The following is an 18,444-nucleotide window of genomic DNA, read 5'->3' on the forward strand; positions in this document are numbered from 1 at the left end:
TATGTGTGTTGCACTATGCGTCAAGGCTGTGAAAAAAAAAAGTGATGAAAAGTGCTTTGATTACATAAAAAGTAGTACTTAGGAATGAACATAGAGAAGAGAGAACAGATTCATTGGTGACTTACTGCATCTTGCGTCATGTAATTGCTTGCTAAACTGATGTATTTGTGTACAGTAGAGCAAGCATAACCCAAATTGTTCAACATCGTCAAGTTCGCTTTTCAGCATATGTCAGAACAGGATGGTTCACATCACTCAATTTGACACACTACTGTGTGTCCTGCCGTTAAACTGTGTTAGCAGTTAAAGGCCAACTGCAACACAATTTTGGACCGCATAAAAGCATAACTAGTAAAGATATATAGGGGCCTCTGTGCCAAACTGTAAGATTAAAATGCAAATCAAAGTGCCATGAAAAGCTTGCAAAAACATTGGTCTTATTTAACCCCGAAACTGAAAAAATTCAGGCAGAACTCATCTTAAATGATTATGCAAGCATGCAGATATCTGAAACGTGTCATGTATGAGGCATGTACTGCAGTCGGCCTCTTCCTACATGCTTCCCTCTAGACATGCTTTGCCTTATAGTGGCACTGCCATGAAGTCGGCACAACCCAGTGGCACATTCCAAGTTGCCCCAGGAGCACATACCCGAGTTGACATCAAAGAGGTTTATTGAAGAGTAGCACATACCCACGTGAACGACCCCTTTGAGATTGGCTGACACTTTCAGACTGCAATACTTCTGGGATTGGTTCATGTTTTTGGCGGAATAGCTAGACAGCCATGAAAGCAATCGGTCTTACAATGCTGAGAATGCTATTCTCGTTAAAGATACTGTCATTACCACTTGCCAGGAGCGACACATGACCTAGAATGCCCGGCTCCTCGGCATCACATGTGAGATAATGTGCCACCCACGACTGCCTGTGATGCACACAAAAATCTCGAAGGTGCCATGCTGGGGCCTTAAGTCATAGCGACGACCGCCAGATGCACACGCACTGTCTGCTTAGATGCTGTTTAAAGGCTGCTATCAAGATCACTACACAGATACTAGTACTGTGGCTTTGCCTAGATTGCTTCAATGGTATATATACTATGCATTTATACCTAGTTTAGCCAAAGTGAAATATTGTTGCAGTTGGCCGTTAACCCCTTAACTGCCAATGTTGAGGTGACTTGCCATCACAAAGAGCGTCCTCTGGTTCCAATAACGAGTTAATTCGTCACGAACTTTCCCCAGTTTTTTAAGATGTCCAGCTTCTTCTAATTTTGATGATTAATCCATACACAATAACTACTGCTATATCTTTCTTTCAACAAGACCAGTAAAAATGCTATAGGCTTCCTGGTATCATACTTTCTGGAAAAAATTGCCGCAATATATACGAGTCTAAAAACAATTCCGCAGTTTAAAACTTTTCTTTCAAATTCATTGTGACAGTTCAAGGGATTATTGTGGGCTTTGCACTATATCTGCTGTGCCAGCATCCACGTCCGCCCCATGGGTAGCTTCCACAACTTGATCAACGACTTCAAATGATCACTGCACATGAAGTAATTGGGCTATCAGGCTCAAACCTTGTGCAGATGTAGTGTATTGGGCGGCCAGTGTGGAGGTAATTAAAAAAATTGTGCTGGGATCAACAAGCACAAAAAATTACTAAAGTTTATTTAATTGCCTAGCAAGATGCTGTGTATATAGCATAGATGTTTGTTTTTGATTTTTAAGCAGTTGCTACTGGGGAAGGAATCAGGGTGGCAAACTGAAGCTTTGTACAGATGTAGGACACAGTGAGGACCAACTGAAGGTGCTTTTAATTTGTTGTGACAATTAAAATGGGCAGATATAATGACAAAAGTTGACATGTGACTGCCTAGTGTTGCAGCTCGAGGTTTGGGCCACTAACCCACCAAGCCAATCGACGAATACGTCCGGTAGTGGGAGTGAAGGAAAAAGGGTTTCTTTGACACTAGTTACATGGCTCCAGTTACGGAAGCCCATTCCATGCAGGAGCATGTTAAACGTCTCAGTTCACATCTGGACATGTCAGCCCCACTGCACGAAAAGTCTCCGCTTTTAATACCGTTCTCTTCCCTAGACGACTTCACTAGTGAATCTGGTGAGTGCATTGCAGCCAATTACAATCGTAAAATTGGTCGCAATACCCTGCCCATGACATCACATCGTTCCACAGCATTCCCACCACCAATGCGCTCCTACCACCGATGCACTCCCACCACTGAAGCACTCCTACCTTCGATACACTCCTACCTCCAATGGTATGGAATAAGCGACTGTTTAGAAACCTGGGAATCCAAGGTTGAAGCCGTTCCCATGGTAGCATTTGACATTGGCCCTTTTCATCATTAGTTCAGGCTGTCAGGTAGGGGTTGGGGGGCGGGGCAGGGGCATTTTTGGACCCATCAGCAGTCGGTGTCAACACTGCATTGACTTCTGAGTAGGCACTGATGGATGGGTGGGGTTGCCTTATAGCAAACGTCTAGTTAATGCCCTTGGCCATGTTGAGACGTAAGAAACACCTCCGCTGCTAAGAGATTCGACCTGAAGGTGACCAGCTGTCAAGTTGCCCATAGTGTCGATGTTCGGTCACGGCCTCAGGGATTGTTCTAGAAGTGGTGGCTGATGTCACACTGCAGCTTGAGGGCCCAGCCCGTGCTTCGCTGTAGCCTTCTCTCTGGGAATGCACCGGCACACACACACACACACACACACACACACACACACACACACACTGGTCAACGGGCTCGTGCAACACACCTACCAGACGATATGATCCCTACATCGCTTTTCTACCCCTCTCTCTGTCCCTCTCTCTTTCTTTTTGTCGTGGTCAGCTTTCTGGAAGACAAAAATAAGTTGCCTATCTCAATAACATTGCGAGCGATACATACAAAACATGCAAAAAAAAATACCCTGAGTTCGTTGCTTAAAACCCCCGGCTCAGACCGTGTGCATATTTATTCTGGCTCCCTTTCTTATACTTGGCCTTGACATTCTATTTCAGCCGAATGAGACTCCATTTCAGTAGTCTCCCATTTTTTTTTTTTACACTTGCTTCAGCCGTGCATGAGGGCAATGGTCACTCTCGACTACAAATTTCATGCCTTTCATAGCATCCTGGCTTTTGAATGGCGCATACTATGCACAAACACTTTCTCCGAGGTGCTCAGCACCTCTTCTCGTGGTGTCAGTTTTCAACTGAGGTACGGCACAAGATGCTCTTTACTGTGTTCCTTAAGTTGGGCAGGGATGACACCTAGACTGCAGTTGTTGGTGTCACACCAGAGAATGCATTCTCTGCAAGAGTCTGGTAAGACAAATGCAGGCCGTGAAGACAAAGCTTCCTTCTCAAAGCAATCCACATGTTCCGAATACCATATTTACTCGATTGTAATGCGTCCTTGATTGTAAAATGCACCCGTTTTCCATGACCAAATAAAAGGGGAAGAAAACGTCTTCGATTGCAATGCGCACCAGGTTGCCGTGACCTAAATAAAGAAAGGTCCTTTACAGTACCACGCACCTCATTCTTTCATACAGAAGTACTACTTTGTTTCATTTGAAAAAACAAAGATTTACTCCCAGTGCACTAAAGTTGCGATAAATAAAGAAAGTCGCAGCTTCACCTGAAAGGTGAAGCATCAGTTGCGACAGCGAATTAGTAGATAGCTATACGAAAAGTAAAGATAGTAGTTTTATCAGCTGTATAAACTTTTAAACATTTGCTTACTAACTAACTTAACCAACATGGTGTCACGCGTGCACAAGCAGACATGACCCTATCAAAACACTGGAGGGAGGAAGTGCGGTAGCCAGAGGGAGCGAATTGACCTTTGTGTAGTCTCTCGCTTCAACATGCTAAGCGATGAGAACACAGCGCGGTGCGCCTAGATGCGTAGACTCTCCACCGCAGATCGCTTTCAAGATGGGGGCTGCACGGCCGTGCCATATGCAGCAGACGCCAGAGTAAAATGCCTCTCCTGTTTGCGCCAGTCCCACATGCAAGTTTCAGGAACTCCGAACGCCCATGATGCGGCCTGATTTCCGTCCGTCTCAGCACACATGGTCACTTTCCGTTTAATTGCGGCATCGTGATGCAGTCAGCATGTCTTTGCAGTCGGCACTTCCATGCTATTAGAGCAAACGCAGAAAACTTGAAGACTGGGAAGACAGACAGTGCACTAACCTAAGCACACATACTACAGCACATGGAGGAAGCACGGCAGCTAGGCTCGAAGGGCGTATGAGGAGGCCATTTTAAAATGCTGATGGCAATATGGTAACGCAGATTTAGGGTCGTACTCGATTCAATGCGCATGCAATTTTGGACCCATTTTATCGGAAAAAGTGTGTACGTTAGATTCGAGTAAATACTGTAAGATCCGCAAATCTTCCACTTTCGGGTGACTCACGCACTAACATTTTCTCTCTCTTGTCCACAAAGGACCCGCACTAAAGAAATAACCAAAAGAAAAAGGTTGCATAATTTACGCGCTTGAAACTACATGAAGATTCGAGTTTATTTCAAAATACTACCATGCATGCTCTTAGCGATACTCAAAATGCTGTCGTTTTAGAATACACGTGCGAGACACACACTAATGCTTTGCTTCTCTGTCCGAGAAGCAAAGCGTTAGTGTGTGTCTGCGTCCGAGAATTGTGCAGTTAAACAATGTCTCCTCTAAATGACACGTCTTTCTTCCAGTCAGTCAGTCAAGAACTTTATTGAGGTCCTGAGGAGTTTTAAGCCATTGGAGATCAAATCAGGGGAGCTCCTCGGGCTAAAACCGTAGGCAATGCCCAAGTCGGGACGGGAACATGGTGATGCTCTGCCAGTTCTTGGGCCCTGTGGACGGCCTTGAGTCGGAGTTTGAAGTCCGGGCTTTAGAGGGCTTCTTCCCATTTGGGTTCACTGGAGAGAGGGCCCTTTGGTAACGCAGTACATTGCCATAGCATGTGCAAGAGGGAGCAATAAAGTTCTGGGCATTCTGAGCGATTTGCCGGGATGTCTGAGTTGTAGCGGCTTAGTCCGTCTCTTGTGTGCAGTGCGATTAGAAGTTCGTATAGAGGAGTTAGGTAGCGGACTCCTTGGCAACACTTGCAAAAAGTAAGAGTTCCGATTTCTTGGAGGATAGTTTCATTCCTTTGTCTAGTAGGTACTCTTCCATGACATCTAGGGCAGACTGTAATGCCTGCTCCATGTCTGCCAGGGAGCCTCCTAGGCTCCAGATGGTGATGTCATCTGCATATAGAGTGCAGTTTACGTTCGGGATGTCTCGTAGTTTGTCTTCCAAATAAAAAAATCTCACGAACTACCGAAAAGTGAAATGATACTCAAGTGCACGACTACAGGTTTCTAATAAATAACCTAGACTTGGCAGTGCAAGTGTATCTAAAAAAAAAAAGTTGAAGCCTATCTGTTTAAGAAAAAAGTACCTTTTGAAAACATGCGTGCGAAAACCATCTCCTTAAGCTGTACTCGAGGCGGGCACTGTCTGAAAGCTCTTGTCAAACTTGTCTACCCAGAAATACAAAGGGCACATAGGCCATTCCCTTCGCTACAGATCTCCGGTACATTTAGTACTGTCAGCCTGCCTTTTTGGCATGCCACTACAAATGCACTGCCTAGTATGACCACTTCGCGTCTCCTGACCGCCACACTTTCCCGTGTCATGCAGGCTTCACCTCGAGAAGAACTCAGTGAGGGGGAACATAATTGCCCCCTGGCTTTTGTCCTCATCCGCGCCAAACGGCGCTTTCTTTTCAACCTAGTCTGACAACTCCGACGCTCTCTGACTCTAAACATTCCAAATGAACGCACCTTTCTAAATCTTTCATTGTGCTCCCCACAGGGTTTAGTGGCTTTTGATTTATTGGGCCACATTGCCTTCTCTGCCACATTTCTGAATTTGCGATGCCTCTTTCTCTTAGCATTATTTATGATGCTCATTTCCAAATACCTTTTCTTTCTCCTCATTGGCAGCTGCTCAGCCTGACCCACTTCCTGAATTTTGGGCGGGGAAATCTGAAATATTCCCCCCTCTGGCTTAACTGCGTCTCTGGAGCTGACTGTTTCAAGTTCAAGTTTATTCATCAGCGATGTCACCTTTACAAAGAATTGTATACAAAATTAATGCTCCACAGGGAGCCCCAAAGTTAGAAACTGTCAGGGGGACTCCCATACACTCCCTTCTTTGTGGTTTTCTTCACCTGTAGGCGAGATTGTGGCCATGGGGAAAGCTTCTGATCATAATTTTCACTACTGCTCTGTGGTCTGAAGCCGTGACTTGCCACATAGTACATCAGCCAGCTGTGCTGCACTCTTTACAGACAAACCTGCCTGCCCGTCCTTAACCGAAAGGCGCACATTATTTGCCATAACTTCGTCGAACCACTCTAAGCAGATTAAATCTGCCAGTTTACTGACATTATCCACCTCTGCTTCTTTCACCCAATGTGCAAAATTATCCTTCTGGCAACACACAAACTTGACAAAGCTGTCATTAGGCTTCTTTCTTTCCTCTCAAACCCTTTTCCGAAATTCCTCTGTGGAGAGCCTGTATATTACGAGCAAACTCGACTTCGCTGATCTGTACACACCTGCTTCGGCTGTGCCCAGTCAGGCTATGACTTGTGAGGCTTCTCCCGGCAGTAACTCAAACAACCGCTGTGGCCATGTATCCTGGCGAAATAATTGCTTCTCACAAATTCATTCAAAATTAATCATCACCTGTTTTGTATGGCTGAAGTAAACTCGTCATTTCCACGCTTGGACTTGTCAGCTGTCGGTGTCAATGCTGTGTTGACTTTTGGGGTAAGCGCTGATGGATGAGCGGGGTTGCCTCGTGGCAAACATCTAATTAATTCCCTTGGCCCTGTTAAGACGTAACGCTAGCTGACAGCCACGTGTAGCATGGAAGTGGGCTCACAATTTGTAAGTGGTTACTGCGGCTGGGAAAAATTTAATAGTCAGCAAACTTAGCAGCTCCTTTGGCTCATTCGCTGCAACAGTAGCACTTCCAGACATGAGTTCGAATCCCAGTGGTGATGGTGGCTGAAGTCTTTTTTTATTTGTATTTTTTTTTTTTGCCCTGTGGTAAGGGCGAAACTGGGGTTGAGAAGGTGGCTTGACATTGACACAACAAAGAGATAATTACAATGATTTAATGACATATTCATAAGGGATAGCATAGATGAACAAACTATACCCTATTTTGAACTTTACTCACAGTTTAAAAAAATCCAAGGGCACCTAAGAACCTCTTATGAGTTGTGAATGCGAAAGCATTAATGTTATGGGATGCTGCTGAGTGGTCCTTCGATTTATGAACTCCTCGCGAGCAAGCGAGTGCATTCAGACACTTGGCGCATTTTGATTTGCCTTTACCGAGGCACAGTTAAAATGCAGTTTAGACTAATGAATTTCTCGTGAGATCAAATCCTGACTACAGTGGCCACATTTCGATGAGGGCGAAATGCAAAGACACCTTTGTACTTAGATTTAGGTGTGCACTAAAGGTGGTCAAAATTAATCCAGATTTCTATACTACAATACGCCTCAAAATCAAATCGTGGTTTGGCACGTAAAATTTCATAATTTCAAGGCAGGTGAGAGATTGTGCAAACAAGGAACACAAGGAACGTGGACCACAACGAACAAGGAATACACGCGCTAGTGGGGGACTCTATCAATTCTGACCACCTTGGGGTTCTTTAATGAGCCCCTAAATCTAAGTACACAAGCATATTTTGCATTTTGTCCGTATCGAACTGATGCAGCCATGATCGAAACCACAACCTCTAACTCGGCAGCACAACGCCGTAGCCACTATGCTACTGCTGCAGGTTAGGGAAGTGTGTGATGTCAGAACAAAGCATAAAAGACAAAGAACAAAGGCATGTGCTGATTAACAACTGAAGTCCTTTATTGCACCATGCGTTTACATCCTTCTATATATCATACCAACTAACCTTTACTCATACGTTTTTAAATAAAACTGTGCAGAGGCATTTGATTAGTGGCATAGCAGAGCAGTGTAATATAGGCTATCAATTGCTCGGAACAGAGTACAGAGCGCATGATGTATAGCAGCATTGTGACGTGTGATGTCATAGTAGGCATGTCACAAGGAAGCAAGCAGCCTGGATGTGGTGCAAAAGTGAAATCTTGAGAACTGAAGAACTGGAAAGCTGTTTCAGATTCATTGCCAATAAAAGAGTAAAAGACAATAAGTACAGAACATACACAACCTTTGCACCACAGTAAGCAATGAAGCATCAAAAATGGTTGTTTGTGGCTGGAACAGTTAATGCTGACACAATATTTGATGTGTGTTTCCAAAAAGGTTGTGTGGACATCTAAGGAATGTTTTTCTTCACTGTTGACCATAACATTGAATTCAAATGTACCCACGTGTGCAAAAGTAATCTCTATTAATGACAATACCTACAGCAATTCAAGTTTAGGGTTATTTTTTGAAGAAATACTGTGACTTAGTAATCATCTTTCAGCCTTCACAAGTGAGTAGGCCAGAAGCTGAAATTCGCTGACACAAAAGGCAGGTGGTTACAGTGATTGTCTTCAGAGCTATGTGCCTACTTCACAAACACCAACGAAAGCTCCACTTAAACTAATTCCCACAGCGCATAGGATCTACAATTATTTTCATCAGTGAAGAACTCGGACACTATGTGCAAAAGTGAACAAAGGCTTCACCTGGCATCTGTTTTGTATTTTCTCTGCACAAAAAGGACTGAGGTACACTAAGTTACAGTAAAATCTGTGACCTCAGAATATTGTCATTGGTACTGTGGTTTGGGCATGCGAAATAATGAAGGTAAGTTTGACCAACTTTTTTTGAAATAATAAACCTTGTATCTTCCAATGAAATCCAAAGAGGGTTTTGAGGGACTACTGTACCATTCTGAACTGATATAGAGTTGCTCTAAAAAGTTCTTTATGCAGCAGAACAAAGCTGTTTCCCCTCATCAGCTTCCTTGGCTTATGTAGAGGGCACAGAGTTTTTATTTTGACCCTCATATGACCTGTATATTTTTGTCAGGGAAAAAATATATCTGATTTGGGCTTAAAAATGCTTGTTAGTATTCTGAGACTGTCGGCCAAACATCCTTATTACATCATCTGCTGCCTCAGGGTGAAATTTCTTGGCTTGTTGCAAAAAGGGGAGATGTTAAATGCAAGAAAGTGCCTTTATGTACTTACCTTCTTTCACTGTACTATGTATCTTTATTAAGAAAGCCCACAGCCTGAAGTCTTCTGGCAGCATGTAATGTGGTTGGTACAGAAGAGGTAAACCTCAAAATTTGTGCTCTTTAATAGATGAAAATGGACAGGTGTTTGGTAGCCTGAAGACTTATTCGAACATATTGCAAAATCTGCATGTAGACGGTTGCATGCTGATATTTTGTCGTGCTGTCATTATGCCAGAGTATGGTTTCATTTAATTTCAGTGTCCTGGTCTGATATCTAGTGAAGTGTTTTGGCATAATAATATGAGCAACTGATTGCCTGTTTTAGCACTGTAATAGGTTAGTCAACTTTGGTGCCTTCACCTGTTGCTTTCTGGCAGAGAATGGAGAAGAGCTATTTCCTGATCAAGCTGGATCCACGGATTACAATGGTGGCCATTTATGTATCAAGAAAGTCGGAGCGGGATACCTACATTGTATCGTGCATGCAGGACCTTGCAGCTCATGTGCGGGGCAACAAAGTGTTTGGCATGCTGAAGCCGGGAAATAAATAAGTGCTAATAAATTATTTGTGAAATAATCGGGTTTTACCTCACTTGCTTTTGAAGTGCACAGAGGCCTCGAATTCTATCTGTCATAGTTGGTGATTCAGGTGAATGTCGTGAAAATAAAATTTACAGATTTACGTTATTCTATTGAGGTAGCAATTATACCTATACTCGAGGCACATTCGCACTGTCCTGGTATCTACGACACGTGCGTCATGCGTGTGGAGGGTCGGAAGGCCTTGAAACGCACAGTGCATGTGGCTGCAAAAATTATAAAGCGAAGTAGACGCACTGTCGCACTCTGCTCAGTGGCCTCTGCAGTAGCCAGCGCAGAGTTCTGGCTTCCTCTGCTGGCTTGAGCATTGTGCACATACACACTTTAGCTTTCCTTCTGTAGCGCTGTGTCTATACCACACTGTGGTGTGTACAATGGTCTGAGCGGAACAGAAACTAAACACCAAGCTAAACCAACCTAATACTTTCATTGTGCACTGCCAAATAGCAACAGTAATTTATCGGTCTGATGTCACGCACCATCAAGGCGTGATGCCTAAAAGCCTCTGCTGGTGTTCCTAGCCAGGCCTGCATTTTGACACGCCAGTGTGTTGTTCCTGCTGGGCACAAGTAGTTGTGTGCTGTGTCATGCCATCACATCCTCGTACTGCTAGAACACCGTGTGAGGAGTTCAAGCACAAAGTGAGACATTGCCATCACTTCCAATGCTTTGCCTTAAGGCAAAGCTGCCAATTTTTAAAGCAAATCTTTCTTTGCCTCTTCAACTTTCCCTCTGCTGCTGCTGTGGCTGTTGCTGTCTGGCACACCGCGTCGGTGGGTGGTTCAGAGCGTGTCTGTACATGACAGGAGCGAGTCAGATAGGAAATGCGACGTGAGAAACTCGTATGTACCCGTATGCGCAATGCCCTCTGGAGCTCCCTGGGCCTTACCACATCTTTAACTCCCCTCAAACGCATTGCAGAAATGACAAGGCTTCCCTTTCTACTTCCCTTTCTATAGCGTGCCTTATAATAAGATCGTGGTTTTCGCACGGAAAATTCAGGAATCAATTTTTCCCCTTTCTTTTGTGCCTTGAGTGTTCCAGTTAATGCGAAACTGCTTCCCTGCGAAAACTGACTATGCAAAAGAATACAGACGCACGTTGTACGTAGTATACATGTATAAAATTAGCACTTCAACAAAAGTGTTTCTGGTGCTAATGAGGGGGGGGGGGTAATTATTTTCGGAGCCTGTCCTGTTGTCCCATCAAGTTCATTCTTGCTGTAAAATTCCAACCACTTGCCCTGTAATAAATAAATAACTATTTCACGTGTTAGTAGATTGTTCAAGTTATCAATACTGTCTACGTGCGAAAACGTTGCTCATGGCTGCCATAACCTGTGCATGAGCTACACATTGTAAAAGGCGCGGAGCAGAAGCGACCCTGTTGCTAGGCATTGCTGGCCCCAGACAGTTGGAATCTCTCATGCGGCAGCCGAACAAAAGTATCCTGCAGGTACATGAATGAACCTACGAAACCACGTACACATACTTTCATGCAGTCAAAACCTGAAAGAGGCAATTGCGCACGTGTTTGAGCACACCGTGTGCATGTGTCATGTTTAGGCAGCACGAGCTCTCAATTTGCGGGCGCATTACGCCTTAAATAATGGTCCTTTCTCTATATTTTTGCGCAATTTCAACACAACGTTAAGGCCAGTTACCGACCGACGGATTAAAATCTCGCCTCAAAAGCTGCTCCGCAGGGCTCGAACAAACTTTTCCGCGGATTTCCTCCATTAGCGCGTTAGGCGTCGTCTGCTACGGTAGGGCCAGCATAGGCGGTGTCACTGTCGAGGCAGCGAAGCGCGGTAGTGCAGCGGAGGAGGAGGGAAGTGGTTGGTGTTACTTTTGGAGATTGACCATTTCATAAGAAGCGAACAAACAATGACACCAAGGACAACATAGGGGAAATTACTTGTACCCTGCGGCAAGTTGTTTTTTCATCCACTTTTTCATCCCCAATGTTGTCCCTGGTGTCAGTGTTTGTTGGCTTCTTATGATATGACTAAAAAAAATCGGGCCCCCTCGGTTAACCTGCTTTTCTTCTTGTTCGTGTACTAAGCTTGTGGAATGACGAGGACACGCTTGTCATCATGTAAACAACCACCGATAGCATGTGCCTCCTCAATGCAAATGGGCTGCAGGTTGCCTTAATGGGAAAAGAGGCGACTGTCGACCTTTGAAACTGACCGCTGGGCGAATAATCGGCGCTGAAGTCGCAGATAAAATAGAGTGCCCAGATGTCAGTACCGCCCTATGGCGGGAACTTGAGGTCGCCTTGTCTATGTTCCATGCGGTTCCCGCTTTTTCATACCTTTGGCTGTGCCCCCCCCCCCCAAAAAAAAAAAAGAATTTCCCTTCATTTGTTAGGATAGGTGGCACTGAAAAGGAGTGTGTTTTCTTGCTACTGGCTGTCACTACAGCGTTCTTCGTGGTTGAATATATGATGTAGCTTATACTTGATCACTATGTTTTTCTCTAGCATACAAACCTAACGTGGCAGGGTTATTTGTTGGGATGGTCGGTGATTCGTCTTAGTAAGCGAACAGCACAAAGGCCGACAAAGACGTTTTAGTCACGTTTGCATTCTTAGTATCAAGCAAGCCTTTGCACGGCTTGCTTGATAAGATGGCATCTAGCCTTGTTCTATGGTTTAGTTGTTGTTATATATATATATATATATATATATATATATATACACGTACACGAGTGATATTGAATGTTTTTCACATCGAAATTCATGTGCTGTGGCTGGGAATCGCACCCGCGACTTCGCGCTCAACAGTAGGACGCCACAGCCAACGCCCGGTTTAATGGTTTAGTATTGGCTGTTGGCGATGATGCGCATTGCCTCATCCAATGGTAGCCTCGAGCACTAGCGTAGTCCGCGCTGCAGCTTTGCAGTCTCCGGTACACGCCTGTTTGATATCACTTGTTTGTTGTGCTTCTAGGATGCAATTAAACTGCAGCTGTTTTTTTTTTTTTATCGCAATCGTTGCAGGCGTATTAGCCACTGGAGCCTTTAACGAGAGCGTTTTTGTGCTGGTGGAATGTGGAAACCTTTACTGAGCAAGCTTTTAGCCAAACGAACAACTATTCGCCGTGGTGGCACAGTGGCTTTGGCGTTGTGCTGCTAAACCCGAGGGTTCGAGATGAAATCCCGGCGGTCACATTTCGATGGGGGGAAATGCAAAAATGCCCGTGTACCATGCATTGGTTGCAAGTTAAAGGAACCCAGGTGGTCAGAATTAATACGGAGTCGCCCACGATGGTGTGTCTTATGATCATACTGTGGTTTTGCAACGAGGAACCCCTTAATTTATCTTTAGTTAAAATAACAAATTTGTTATAGTGAGGTTTATTGAAAACACTCGTTATGACGCTAATGTCGAAGGGTGAAGCTTATGGGAGTGTGGCAGATTATTGACTGGAGGAATTACTGCAAGCAGTTGATTACTTATGTTTTCGTACGTCATTTGCACAGTGTACGGAAAGCAGACAGGTAACAGAAGGCTTAATGAAAAACCAACATTTTTTTTTATTCAGAAGTTAGTTAACAAAAGTTGCACACTTCTCATACAGATAAAAAAAATGTGTGTGTGTCATTTCAAAGCGTTCGCTCGCTGTCTCACTCACATCAAATATCTTTGCTGTGTGGAAAAATCAGAAGTATATATAGAAACGAGAAGAAAAAGAAAACACATTTGACCCTTCTGGCCTACGGACTTCTCACAGCCATTGGTACTTGTCAACGCTTTGCAGTGTTCCCCTGATTTATATTGCAGTAGCATTTAAAACAGCTTCTTAATAATTACCAAGAAGCTGCAGGATAGCCATAAAATGATGGCTCATGCGCCTCGTGGGACACAAAGTTCGCAAGTTATTTTGAGGATGGTGCTAATAAGGACTCTTTCAAACGAGGCATTCTTAGGCACTTCAGTAATTTATACCCATATTGTATATTGGGCTGAACGCGCTGAGACTGGAAAGTGCTTCGCCAGAAAGCATGACGTTGAACGCAGCCTTGTACTGCGATAGCGCCCTCTACTGTCACTGGTACACTATGAAGCCCGTTGACCTCCTAAGGGGTGTCGCGTATAAATATCATAGACGAGGGAGGGAGGAGACTGGGAAGTATTTACAAAGGCAAGTGCTGCCGAAGGAGAACGAAAAATCTTGTACGCTTGCGTTCTGCATGTGCAACGTTAAAAACAAAGAAGGAAGGTGATAGAAAAGAAACAAATTTCTTGGCAATCGATTGGTTCTCGCAGTGCCGGCAGTCCTCACCGATGAGGACAATATGACGCCAGGTTCCTTACGTTCGGTTGCTGTTCTTTAACTCCCACGTCATAGCAGTGGCTACCTTCAGACTGCAGCCTTACTCTAGCGGCAGACTGGTTCTTTTTTTGCGTTCAGCCCTCTTTCTGTGATCTTCCTGTCTCTGGCTCAAATGCAGTGAATGTTAGTGCATCTGAACAAAGTAGTTGTTGAGGGCTCGATGGATGGTGTCCAAGGGAGTCATGGAGTGTGGTTCTGCGACCTTTGTCCATTTTGCTTTTTCTTGATCACAAGTAAAAATGGAACCTCGCGCCATCATGAGTGCATTGTATGAAATTTAAGTTGGTGAGCTCATACGCTGTGAAGCTTGCTCAAACCGCTTTGGAAATCGGTAAGACGCAACTTAAGCGATTGTAATCACGAATGAGTCGAACTGTTGCTTGCCCATTGACCCAAGAAATCTTATCTCACGTGCACGCTACGCTGCGATGCGCTCAGCTGCTATGGCACAGGTGAACCTTTATTTCTAGCGAAATCTGTTTTGTCATATTTTCTGCATGAAGTACTAGTTATAACTAAAAGCTGTGCTGGCCTGATAGCAATAATGACCAAGCATTAAGTGGCTGAGTCATTCCTAAGAGCTAGTTCAGAGCAATTAGGCATCACCTGCAGATGCGGCTGTCTTGGCAAAGACATAGACGGGACTGTATTTCGTATCGTATGTGTATGGTAATCCACTGAGGCTGTTATTCAAAAGTGTTCATTCAGTATGACCAGTACTAAAGTAACTGCAGTGGTAGACAAGACAAATTAAAGAAAACAAAATGGGACAAAGGAAGAAGTCTACTCCAGGTACCCTTGAAAACGAGAGACTTCATTACAGATTAACTGCAAATCGCATTTCCTGCCCTTGTAGAGTTCCGCCATGGTCTTGATGTTATTGGATGCAGCTGTGTGAAGCTCTTGAACAATGACAGCAACTGCGTATTACCTCACGGGCTGCTATTAGCCTTTGTTGCTACGTAATCACGAATCGGCGTGGTATAACCGGGAAGTTCTGGAAGTCTGACATTCATAATCCGGGTCCTTGCTCAGGACGATTCGCCGCCAGCGGATTCTGCAGTGATGCTTTTCTGACTGGCTCCGAGGGCGCAAAATGGCGGAGTTCGCCTGTGGCAAGTTATAGGTTAGGGCCACCGCTACGGTATCCAGAACAAGTGTACCATAACCGCGCTTTGCTTACGTCGGCTACTACGTCTCGTGTGCGCATGTGCCATGGCACTGCGCCTTTGCAGCGCACCGGTAGGCCCTAACAACCCGGTACTCTTGACTGGACCGGCCTTCCATCTCTCTTACCGGATATGCGAAGCTCCGACAGCACGGCTGCGTACGCGCAGGTCGCCACCAGTACGGGTTGCGCATGCGTAGTCGTCTCTTTCACCGGGTAAAACTGCACTATGGCGCCGTTTCGCTAAAGAGTGAGGCGGTAATCTAGCCGGAAGGCGGGCATAGGATGCGCACGAGCGTGCGTCGACCGACTTAAGCAGGACGTATGAGCTGCCCTGTCGTCCTCGTCGCCGAATGTGCGCAGTCGTGAACCGTATATACAAAAGAGAGGCTGTAGGTGGCCATTTGTGTGTCGGTACGCCGTACACGGGCGGCGAAGGTAGGCGAGCATTTCGAAGAGAGAAGGGTGGAATGTTAAGGCTGAGGTTACCGCTTGTTAACTAGTTAGCGCAGCGCTAACTTATCGCGCCTTGTCTTGTCGAAGCAGTAGCTTTGCTAAAATTTCCGATTGCTCAGTGTGGCGTCGCTGTTAATACAACGAGGCTGCGTATCATTATGTCCGCTTTAATCGAATCTTTTTAAGTAACTGGGGCTTTGTTACCTGAACCGACGACATTCGTTCTTGGTAAGCTGAGCGCGCATGCGAACACTCCGTGATAATGCGCGTCGTGTAGTTCGGAGCAACCTGACTGGACGTTTTACAACCGGGCGCCTCAATTAGCTGTGCTACATTTCACCGTGTCTAGATGAAAGCGTATGGTTGCTCCGTTAATTCACGTGCGAATCTTGCATGTGCATTTATGCGAAACTAGCAATATTAAAAAACAAAATTATGTTTTTCTTTACGAGTATACTTCGCACACTTGCCGCCTGTCCGGAGCTCTCGCGAAGTCAAATTCACGAGCCACAAAGAAAAAGAAAAAAATGAAATATAATGATTTAGCTACGTTTTCGAAGCATCCAGAAATACCAATAATCGTATATACTTGTATCGCGTTACTCATAGAAAGTGCGATTAATGCGAAAGCAATACTGGCGGCAGGAAATGCTTATCGCAGCGTGTACGCATTTCTCGAGGAATGCTCCACTCTGTTTTAAAAACGCTATGGCACTAAAGAAAACGTTATTAAAAGATACAAGCTGCGCGTCTTTTAAAATATGATGCATTAAGTACACTGCTTCCGCTAATACAGCTTCATGACTCCCTGCAAACTTGCGCCACGAGGGCAATGTCTGGCATAGCGTTTCTCGTTAACCTCGTGCAGCGCCGCAGAGTTCGAGTCTTATTTCAAAGCGCACTCTGTCGTTGCCTCTGTACATCCTAAAAAAAAAAAATGCTTGACGCTCTGAATTCAAGTCACTTTAAAAACTACAGAGCACCACCAAGCTGCGAGATGTCGCATCCTCTGGCTTCGCGAAGAATTGCAACGCTTTGCTCGGCGACGTTCTGAGGAAACAAACATTGGTGTTACCCGTTACATTGCCGCAGTAGAACACTGCTGATGCTTCTGCAAAGTGGGTCGCTGTGCAGCGCACATGACAGACACTAAACATGTAATGGCCGCTGATGCCGACTCTACAGCGTGATGCATGATAACGCGTGATAACGCAGAGCGTCACGGCGACAGTGACTTGCCTGAGCGCCTTACATTGGCTGACTGCCGCTGCAAGTCGTGTCTGGCATTGTTCTCCTCGTTCTCTTTGCTTCCTTGTGCGGCAGAGGATGCGACAATAGATTATCCCGCTGTACTTTTCTCGCGCAGTTTGCCCTCGGTAAAAAAACGTGGTATTGTGTTAAGGTGTCAGTGGTTATTTCTTTAGGTACGACGTGTCTTTCCACTTGCTGAAGTCCATCCTTGGCAGGACGTCGGTCTGGGCGCAGCCGATCCTCGGGTTGCTGGAATTAGGGAAGACAGAAAAAAGGGGGAAACAAGCTTAAGTCATCACTCGTAAGGTGCATATGCCCGGCTCAGTATAGTCTATTATATGTTCAAAAGTGAAAAATGGGCCAGTTGGTATGGGAGCATGGCTAAATTCGGAGCGCGAACTACTGGAACGCAAGCTAAGGCACAAGAAAAGCGCCGCGTCCGGTCCTTTCTTATACCTTAGCTTGTGTCCGAGTAGTTCGCGCTCTAAATTTAGTCATGCTGTAATATGTGTTGAGCAAACACTAACTGCGTGTAATTAGCCACAGTTCCCATCTGTTTACTGCAAGGCGGAGCAATAGCACATCACCAATGCTGCCCTTCGATCGCGCAATTTTTATGATTTTACTGTTTTGTTTATTTAAGCTATGGCCTTTCCCTACGCGTCCATTCCAAATACGGTAGAGAAGACCATAATGAAAAGGATTTGTTCATTTGTTGATTAATTCATTCATAAGTTCGTTCATTCCAAGGCTACAGCTGCAGTGCTTGGGACGCCGTTTGTCACGGCACACCTGCACGAATGATGCAGATTGATTTCGATTAATTACTTTAGCCTGTGCAAAAATCTCAGTATTAGTGCTTTATCATGTAGCCTCCGTAGAAACGCGGCCGCCACAGCATGGAGCAGAGCACGGCAACTCGAGTTCACTTGAGGTAAATGACTGCATCACAGACGAGAGTGTTCTTACAACTCAGTGCAGTCAATAAAACGCTTGTACGTCAGCATCAGTCGTATGATTAGTTGCGCTGTTCAGTCAGTACTCTTTTCGAGCTTCAGTGCTTTCGGGAACCAGTCAACGGACCCAGACCAAAGTTAGCTTTACATCCACCAGAACTCCATAACCGCTATCCCATCGTGGAAGATTTATGAAATTCAATAATTTTCGTTGATGAGCCGCCAAGGCGGGTCAACAAATAGCATGTGGTTGAAGTTGCCATTAGATTGTGAATTCGTTGCCGAGCTGTTAATGGACAGCTGAGCGTGTTAGTGGTAGTTCTTGTTGAGGGTTCCAGTCCGTCAACCTGTCGTGTTCCTTGTCCATGACAGTTAGACAACTTCATTCTCCGGCGTTTAAGTGTCATTATCCCGGCGGGTGCGTAATTTTCA

At 45.0% G+C, this 18,444-nt stretch overlaps 2 protein-coding genes across 2 annotated transcripts in view; one reads left to right on the forward strand and one right to left on the reverse strand.

The window, feature by feature from the left end:
* The window catches only part of LOC142579329 (KICSTOR subunit 2-like), a 48,635-nt gene extending 38,817 nt beyond the window's left edge, over positions 1-9,818 (forward strand). Inside the window, exon 10 of the mRNA XM_075689399.1 lies at positions 9,619-9,818. Coding sequence (XP_075545514.1) covers positions 9,619-9,792 — 174 coding nt within the window. The 3' untranslated portion in view covers positions 9,793-9,818. The remainder of the gene's footprint in view (positions 1-9,618) is intronic.
* Positions 9,819-13,406: 3,588 nt separating this feature from the next.
* The window catches only part of LOC142578229 (salivary peroxidase/catechol oxidase-like), a 77,512-nt gene continuing 72,474 nt past the window's right edge, over positions 13,407-18,444 (reverse strand). Inside the window, exon 15 of the mRNA XM_075687632.1 lies at positions 13,407-17,305. Coding sequence (XP_075543747.1) covers positions 17,218-17,305 — 88 coding nt within the window. The 3' untranslated portion in view covers positions 13,407-17,217. The remainder of the gene's footprint in view (positions 17,306-18,444) is intronic.

Source organism: Dermacentor variabilis, chromosome 4 (genome assembly GCF_050947875.1).
Source record: "Dermacentor variabilis isolate Ectoservices chromosome 4, ASM5094787v1, whole genome shotgun sequence".
Lineage (NCBI taxonomy): Eukaryota > Metazoa > Arthropoda > Arachnida > Ixodida > Ixodidae > Dermacentor > Dermacentor variabilis.